Genomic DNA, 9,407 nt, shown 5'->3' on the forward strand with positions numbered 1-9,407 from the left:
CAAACAGAAATTTTTGACTAAATGTTGGGTATCGCCATGCTCATAAATCCTGTAACAAACTGTTGGGTTTACTTTTTGGTGTTGCAAAACTGAGTAGACATGTGGGAAATGTTAGTTGTACCACACAAAATAATTTAAGGGCATAGATTGTAAAGTTTGAGAAATTGCAAAAATTGTCAATTTCAATAGGATTTGTGTATAATTATGAAAATATCACTCTCCGAACCAGTGAGATACATTGAAGCGTTCCAGGCTTCTCATAAAGTGACACCGGTCAAAATTTGGCCTAGTTATTAAGGCCAATATTGGCTCCATTGCTAAGGGGTGAAAAACCTGCTGCTGGGAGGAAATGAACTTTTTATTCCCCCTGGCATTGTTTGGGTTTCAGGCATGGGGGAGGCGCCCATGCGGGTGCAGTTGCCGATCTGTACAGAGTGGCACAGACTGACACTTGGCTCTAACGGTGATCTGCTGGCGGTGCGGTTACAGCTGCTGCTCTATATACACATCTGTGATTGACCCAGCACTGACCCCATCCTTGTGATGGAGTGCTGAATACTGCCGGGGGGAATAAAGTTAATTTCCACCTGGCATCGAAGGCTTGAGGTGCAGACCCAAATCGCACCCATTTAGCACTGCTGATCACACTGACTGGTACTGAGGGCACAGTGGCTCGCATTATGGGCACAGTGGCTGGTACTGTTGGCACATTGACTGGTACTGAAGAAAAGAGAGAACAGAGAGAGAAAAACAAAGAAAAAAAGAGGGGAAAGAGAGAACAGAGAAAGAAAGAAACAGACAGAAAAAAACAACAGAGAGAGAGACAGACTATAGCAGCCCGGCTCCCATTATAGTGCCCACCTGAGCCTCCCGGTGCACGACATATCATGATCCGCTCACATGGCCGACATCCCTGATTTCAAGGCAATCCCGCTGTCTGAGGAGGACACGGTGATGGATCTGAAGCATTCCGTGAAGTGCCTCCATGGTTCCATCACAATCTCCTCCTGAAATTACCTAATTTCCGGTCAGCTTCCAGCACGTCACTTCCGGTGGAAGTCACGTGCGAATTTTAAAGTGCTCCTCGAGGCTCCGCCGTGTACTCCTGTGTCCGCGGGAAAAGTAACCTCCCGGCCGGGGCAGTGGGGCAGACTCAAAATCGTGACTGTCCTGCTGGATCCGGAACGGTTCGGAGGTATGAATGCTCCCCACCATACACCGTGTACATGCATGGCTCTGCACACCTCATACACAAATGGTTCAGCTTTGTATGCCTTGTACACACGGCTCTGCTCCTTACACCTCGCTCACACACATGGCTCCACTCCGTAAACCTCATACACATGCGGATCTGCTCTGTACACCTTGTACACACATAGCTCCACTCCGTAAACCTTGTACACATGCGCTTTGCTCCATACACCTCGTACATACGCGGCTCCGCTCCGTACACCTTGTGCACACGCGGCTCCGCTCGTACACGTTGTGCACATGCGGCTCCGCTCCGTACACCTCGTGCACACGCGGCTCCGCTACATCCACACTGTAAACCCCTCCTGACCCCACACACAAACTTTGCCTCATCCAGCAACATGACAACCAGCACAGCAGAGCTCTGCGGACACAGAGGCCCCTGATCATGTGACCCCTGACTCCTCCCCTCCTGTGACCTCATCACAGGTCCTGTGCCACAGAAGAGAACACAACCTAGCGACACCACTGCAGGCAGGCTGTATGGGGCTGCAGTGGGGGAGGGCGAGAATGGAGTCAGTGCATGGGGGGCATGCTGCTTATCTCCCTGCAGTGCGGGACAAATAGAGTCCCGTGTGGGACAGCGGGTGGGCGGAGCAAAAACGGGACTGTCCCGCGGAATCCAGATTGCTTGGGAGCTATGCATGTGGGCTATTTCCTGTGTGGGCAATTTTCCTGTGGGTTATTTTCTCCTACGCCTCATTGGGGGACACAGACAGTGGGTTTTATGCTGCTTGCCACTAGGAGGACACTAAGTAACACAGAAAAAAGTTAACTCCTCCCCTTCAGTATACACCCTCTCGCTGGCTGGGAATTCCCCAGTTCTTGCTTAGTGTCTGCAGGAGGCACTTGGGTCTGGCTTCAGACCCCACCGTTTTTATTTTATTTTTGAATTTTCTGTAAATTTGTATTTTTTTTAATTAACGTCGTGAAGGGGGCGACGGTTCCTTTCTACGGCCCACTCTCCTCTGAACCAACAACAGGCAAGCACGCAGAGTATACCTCCCCGCACACTTTGCTGCGACGACTGGGGCTGATTCCTATCAAAGAAAAAAGCCAAGAAGACACACACCAAAAGCAGGGATCACCATAGAAAAATTATCAATTTTATTGCATAGGATACACAAAAACACCACAATATTAAAAACATTGAAAAGGAACAACGGTTATTTTGGCATAACCTGTAAACCTGGGAGCAGTGACAAGTCCTACATAACATCACACAGTTATACATATGTAATGTGTGCAGCAAGTCCACATAGTAAATATTATGTGTACAATAGTCTCAGCCCTGAAAAACAATCTAGATGTATGCTTAGAAAAAAGTTAACTCCTCCTCTGCAGTATACACGCTCTTGCTGGCTGGGAATTCCCCAGTTCGGTGAAAAAAGCAGTAGGAGCATTAAACGAATGACAATCATAACTCTGTCAAAACCTAAAGATGCTAGTGTGAGCCAATAGGCCAAACAGGGAGGGTGCTGTGTCCTCCAATGATTGGCTCGGAGAAAAGGATTTTACGGTGAGTACACAAAAATACCTATTTCCTCTGGGGATTTTTCAGGGAACTGTCTTTCTGTGCTACAGCGCTATGTGCTACTTGATCTGGAATATGTGAGCTGCGGGGACACCTTTCTACTGATGAAGGGGCGGCTTGACATCCCCAGTGCAAGGTACTTTTTATGATACCTACAAACCTCATCCTAATTGTATATAGCTGTATAGGATTGGTTCTGTTCACTTCGGTGTTGTATTACATGCCTTTGGGGTTCTGGGGAACACTCATTCATGTCTTTTTGTCAGATTCTATGCTGCTGAACTGGTCTGTGGAATCCAGTACCTCCACTCCAAGGGCATCATTCACAGAGACCTCAAGCCCGAGAACATCTTGGTGGCTGAAACGGGCCACTTTAAGATCACAGATTTCGGTCTCGCAATTGACAAATGCATGGAGACCGAACAGCCACCGAATACACTGGAACACCAGGCTACATGGCTCCTGAGGTGCAAATAATAGTACTTTCCCATTTAGTTTTCACAAAAATTATAGACCATGAGCATGTTGACATTTTGATTTTTTGTTCTCTCTTCATTGATAGATTTTTCCTGGCAAGGAGTATAACGCCAGAGTAGACTGGTATTCTTTTGGGATCATCTTAAAATATATGGCTACCAGTGAGTGTACTTACCATCTGACACTTGATGAGGCATCCTCCGGCATTGATGACATCATTAAGCAGGTCAGTATAACTCCAAGTTATTAGTACTATGGCTTCTACAATATTCATTTAAATGGTGGTATTGCAAGAACGTTTTATTGCCTCTACTGTTTACATTCATGGGTTTTACTTTATCATTTTTAGCTCCTTGAGAAAGATCCTGTCAGACGCTTAGGAGTCCATGGTAACATCAGCGAGCACGTGTTTTTTCAGTGTATTGACTGCGGAAGCCCTGAAAGTGCCTCCACCACACATCCCTGTAGTAAGTATATATCCAGATCACATTGCACCATCATCACTGTATGGCCAGGGTCACACTTGCGAGAAACTATCACGAGTCTCTCATCTCAATACCCGGCACTGCCCCGGCACTCGGGACAGGAGTGTGTGGCTGCATGTATTTCTAACCATCTGAGAGCTCTGGTCCCACTGCCGGGTATTGAGATACGAGTTTCTCGCAAGTGTTACCCCGGCCTATAGGGAAATCACTGATGGTTAGAGAACACTAATTGAAAGCTGATAGTTATTTCTATAGTTTTTTGGTGTTGACCTTCTGTTGAGTTTTTCTTACCGCTGACACTAGCATTGGAAAGTCAACATCATCTAGGGCTGCTGTCCTGGTCTGATGGTTCAGATCATTTCACTTTAGCTGTATGCAAGTTAATGTGGATTTCATCCTTCTCCAGAAGATTTCAAATTTTGGTTATTTTAGTTCAATTTAAAATATTGACTTTGATAAAAAGGTCATAATCCTAATGTTATAATTCATTTTTTTGGTGTTTTACAGCCAAATAAAGCTCATCACCGTTCTCGACCATACCATCTGGAGAAATTAGAAGCAGTAGATGCCAAAAAGTTTCCTCTATCAGCAAAGGACCCAGGCCATGTTCAAGGGTTTTTCTTTTGTCAACGTGGAAACCCTTGACAAGACACCCAAGTGCCGGGGCCCTGGCGAGACGGGGGCCCACTCACACTGTCTGGGATTCCGTACATAGCTCCCAACGGTCGCCGCCACGCCCCCCCCATGCACCGACCACCGCAGTCCTGATAGATCCCAGCAATGACATCGCAGGGAATGGGATTCTCTGTGCACACAGGACCTGTGATGAGGTCACAGGAGGGGAGGAGTCAGGGGTCACATGATCAGGAGCCTCAGTGCAGGACTCTGCTGTGCTGTCTGTGCTGGTTGTCATCATGCTGGATGTCATCATGCTGGATGAGGTAAAGTTTACGTATGGGGTCAGGAGGGGTTTACAGTGTGGATGTAGCAGAGCTGTGTGTGTACGGAGCGGAGCCCATGTGTCCGAGGTGTACGGAGCGGAGCCCATGTGTACGAGGTGTACGGAGCGGAGCCTCGTGTGTCCGAGGTGTACTGAATGGAGCCCTGTGTGTACGGAGCAGAAACGGGGGTGTACAGAGTGAAGCCGCGTGTGTATGGAGCGGAGCCGTGTTTATACAAGGTGTACAGAGCGGAGTCATGTGTGTACAGGGCATACAAACCTGAACCGTGTGTGTATGAGGTGTGCAGAGCCTTGTGTGTATGGTGGGGAGCATTCATACCTCCCAACTGTCCCAGATCCAGCCGGACCATCCCGATTTTGAGAGAGAGACTGCCCCAGCTACTTTTCCCACGGACACAGGAGTACACGGCGGAGCCCCAAGGAGCACTTTAAAACTCGCACGTGACGTTCTACTGGAAGTGACGTGCTGGAAGCTCACCGGAAATGAGGTAATTTTGGGAGGAGATTGTGACGGAACCATGGAGGCACTTCAGGGAATGCTTCAGATCCATCACCGTGTCCTCCGACAGCGTGATCGCCTTGGAATCGGGGATGCCTGCCATGTGAGCGTATCATGATATGTCCTGCATCGGGAGGCTCAGGTGAGTACTACAACGGGAGCCGGGCTGCTATAGTATCTTTATAGAATCTTTCTTTCTCTCTCTCTCTCTGTTCTTTCTCTCTCTTTTTTTCCTTTCTCTCTCTATTCTCTTTCTTTCCCCTCTTTCTTTCTTTCTTTCTTTCTTTCTCCGTGCTTTCTCTCTCTCTGTTCGTTCTTTCCCCTCTTTGTTTCTTTCTTTCTCTGTTTCTTCCCTTCTTTATTTTCTCTCCCTCTGTTTTCTTTCCTCTTTCTTTTTCTCTCTGTTCTTTTTTCTGTCCACTCTTTCTCTCTGTTCTTTTTCTTTCTTTCGCTCTGTTTTCTTCCTCTTTCTCTGTTCTTTCTTTTTATTTCCCTTCTCTGTTCTTTCTTTCCTCTTTCTCTGTTCTTTCTTTCCCCTCTTTCTTTCTCTCTGTTCCTTCCCTTCTTTCTTTCTACCTCTGTTCTTTTTTTTCTGTCCACTTTCTTTCTCTAATCTTTCTTTCTCTCTCTCCGTTCTTCCTTTCTCTCTGTTCTTTCTCTGTTCTTTCTTTCCCCTCTTTTTCTTTCTCTGTTCTTTCTGTCTCTCTCTTCTTTTTTTCCATTCTCTCTCTCTCTGTTCTTTCTTTCTTTCCTCTTTCATTCTTTCCCCTCTTTCTCTCTCTCTCTCTCTCTCTCTTCCTTCCCCTCTTTCTTTCGCTCTACCGCTCTGTTCTTTTTTCTCTGTTCTTTTTTCTGTCCACTCTTTTCTTCTCTCTATAATCTTTCTTTCTCTCTATAATCTTTCTTTCTCTCTGTTCTTCCTTTCTGTCCTTTCCCTGTTTTCTTTCCACTCTTTCTTTCTTTTCTTTCTTTCTTTCTTTCTTTCTTTCTTTCTTTCTTTCTTTTCTTTCTTTCTCTCTTTCCTCTCTCTCTGTCTGTCTGTTCTTTCTTTATCATCTTTCATACGTACACTACTAATCAATAGCCTCCTTCACATGAACGTGTTTTGCCATAGAGCGTGTGTCCGTGTGATCCACATGGAGACAAGTCCATTTTTTGGCCTGCACCACAGATGCCATGTGGTATGTGTTAAAGGGGGGCCCACAGACTCTTTCGCCCGGGGCCCTGAAAAACCTGGAGCCGGCCCTGAAGACACCAGCTCCATAATCACCAGAGTGAGCTGTCCTGAGCCTCCAGAAGACCTTGATGAACAGAAGATTGGACATTACTGGAAACACTGCTGTATTGTAGTTGACCATGGACACAATACCGATGGACCCCAAAGATGGAGAAGCTAGACAATTTGATCATACACTGGCAGTAAGTATAAGCGCCCCAATGTCTGCGCTTCACTTTAACCATAGGCATGTGCAGAACTTTTTACACTAACCGGTAATTGGATTTCCTCTTGCTCATGACAGCTTTAGCTTTCGGTGCTGCCTTGGGCTAAGAAGAAATGACATGGTGTGCGATGGCTGGCTATTAAGAGGAGGAGGAGGCCGGATTTTTTTTTTTTTTTAACTAACATTATTGCACGTCTGTGATCATTTTTACCATTACCGGTAGTAAGATTTCCTCACACTCATGAAAGTGCTATCATGGGTGTTGGGAAAAGGTGTGTGATGACCAGCTATTAAGGGAAGGAGGAGGCCGGATTTTTTTTTAATGCAGGTGACCGGGGCCCCATGCACTCACACCCGCAGCTATTTACATTGTATGGCTGCAGGAGAGGGGGGCAGCCGTGTCTGACATCAGTTGATGTCAGATGATGACGGGATGTCCTTTGTTACTAAGCTGCAGAAAACCCCTGGCCCTTGCAGTTCATGTCTGCCCACTCGCTTGACCGACCTCCCATTCCCTCATCCGCCCACCTGTTGGCCCACTGACCCGCTACTCTTCTTGTGCCCCCCTCCCTGCTTGTACAGTAGGAAGATAGAGACTGTCTGTCTGCTACCTGCCTGCAAACTCCTAAGTACTACTAAAGTCAATCCTACTGACTGCTGCCTGTCTGCCTGCAATACGGTACAGTTGCCTGTCTTAAAGGGGATATTCTATTAACCTAATACTAATCCTCTATACACAACATATAGCATAATTATTAGGGCCAGTTCACATGGCGGATCTTCAAGCAGAAGTTTGTCACAGACAGCTACTCCGACATTCCGCAGAATTTCCACAGTGACCGCTTCCTTCATGACTCCTATTCTTGTCTATGGGAGACAGCGATGAGGATTGCAGAATAGTGGGTTTTAGCAGCAGCCGTGCTGAGAATGGACCTGTCTACACCAAAATTCTGCTTGAAAATGTGCCGTGTGAGCTGGCTCATACAATCGGGCTGCGGCACACATGCCTAATCAGCTGCTCCGCTCATTTCAGGGTGCAATGAGATTTATGGGCCCCCAATCTTGTGATCAGTGGGGGGTCCCAGAAGTAGAACCACTGATCCTGAGAACAGGGGCCCCGTAACTCTAACCGGCCCCTGAAATCAATGGAGCGGTTTCTCAGACGTGTGCAGACACTCAAGTCATTTGACTTGGAGTTCTGGAAATAACTGGAACTCCCATTGAAATGAATGAAGTGCCCTCACACATGTCTGACCAGCTGCTCCATTCATTTCAGGGGGTGGTTGAGTATTTTCTTTAGTGATTTCTTCATAATCATTGATTTAGCTGTATGGGCCTTGTTTATTGCAGGACACGTTCTAGTTTTTGATGCCACCGCTTTGGGGTACACATATATAGCAGATTAATTTATTAACTTTCTGATGGGGTTGGAAAAAACAGCAATACAGTTACTGATTTTTCACATAAATTTTCCAATATTCTCTGGGTCAGTACAATTATAGTGATAACAAAATTTTTACTTTTACTTTATACTACTTGCACCCCTTATCAAAAATAGGTAATTGTCTTTTTTTCATCGCCACCTCTCAAGATCCATAACTTTGTCTTTCGATAGAGCTGTGTAGGGGCGTAATTAGTGTGGGGCTAAAAAGGGAAAAAATGTGTTTTTGCTGAAGTTGTTTTTAATGTTACAGGTCAGTGTCGATATATAAAAAAAAACATAAAATCGTGGAGCTTTCGCACTGGTTTTGGGACATGTAGTAATTGATGCCACTTCTTGGTCTGGACAAATCAGTTTGCTGCACTTATCTGATATTATTACAGATAGGATTAGAATGAGAGATATCAGCATTGTGTATACATAGCACAGGCTCCACTATTCACAGTAGATGATTGTTACAGCTTATCTTACAGACCTTTGTACAGATCACTCTCCCATGCAATTCAGTTGGGTCCCTCCAGTCTACAGTGTGTATGGCCTATGTGGCTGCTGTAAAGCATTTGTCTGAAAAGCTCTCTACATCCTGCTAGGCAGGGGCTACACGGCGACACCGGTGGCGCAACACGGGTCGCAGCTAGTATTACCGAGGTGCAGGGATCCCTTTGAAGTGAATAAATCTCTGTGGCAGTCGCAAGAAAACCAACAAGGCTAGATTTCTTGCAACTCAACTCGGCTCAGGAAAGGCCAGTTTCGCACCAGTGCTACGATCCATCACTAGATTCTATAGTAGAAGCCAGTGCTGGATCGTTAGTTTAGCGCTAGCGTGAAAAGAGGAATCGCCAGCCAGACACTGACATAGAGACGATTCCGTCCAGAGATCTTCATTTTGACAGCCCGAAAAATGTTGCATGCAGGTTTTTTTTCAAGCTGTCAAAATAACTGTGCTGCAAAGCGGAACGAAACACCTCGTTCTTGTTTTTTGTTTGTTTGTTTTGTTTGTTTTGTTACTGTCACTATAATTTTGCACTTTACATAATTTAGCCAATAGCTTAAACTAAATGACTCTTATGAAAAAAATATTTAGTTAGCAAAATGTATAGTGGGAATGTGTTACAAATGGTTTGGGTTAAAGGCATCGATCACTCTATCGTTATTGTTACCCAATGTGTTTGTGACATGATGAAAAGGCACTTTACTTAGTGCAGAAATTCTACACAGCTATATTTTGATCTCCCATATTTCATATTTAGTGCCGAAATTCAAGAAAGGCCGCATTAGTAAGGGCCTTATCATCATCTCAAACACATTGGTCAATAA

General features: G+C 45.7%; 1 protein-coding gene across 3 annotated transcripts in view; it reads left to right on the plus strand.

Annotated features, from left to right (window-relative positions):
* LOC141080489 (uncharacterized) overlaps positions 1-8,391 on the plus strand; it is a 30,515-nt gene extending 22,124 nt beyond the window's left edge. For all 3 annotated transcript variants that reach the window (XM_073565735.1, XM_073565736.1, XM_073565737.1), the window contains 5 exons: positions 3,052-3,252; positions 3,348-3,488; positions 3,612-3,729; positions 4,255-5,349; positions 6,322-8,391. In XM_073565735.1, coding sequence (XP_073421836.1) covers positions 3,052-3,251 — 200 coding nt within the window. In that variant the 3' untranslated portion in view covers position 3,252; positions 3,348-3,488; positions 3,612-3,729; positions 4,255-5,349; positions 6,322-8,391. The remainder of the gene's footprint in view (positions 1-3,051; positions 3,253-3,347; positions 3,489-3,611; positions 3,730-4,254; positions 5,350-6,321) is intronic.
* Positions 8,392-9,407: the final 1,016 nt, after the last annotated feature.

This window comes from Dendrobates tinctorius, unplaced genomic scaffold (assembly GCF_039654945.1).
Source record: "Dendrobates tinctorius isolate UK_male_01 unplaced genomic scaffold, ASM3965494v1 ptg000016l, whole genome shotgun sequence".
NCBI lineage: Eukaryota > Metazoa > Chordata > Amphibia > Anura > Dendrobatidae > Dendrobates > Dendrobates tinctorius.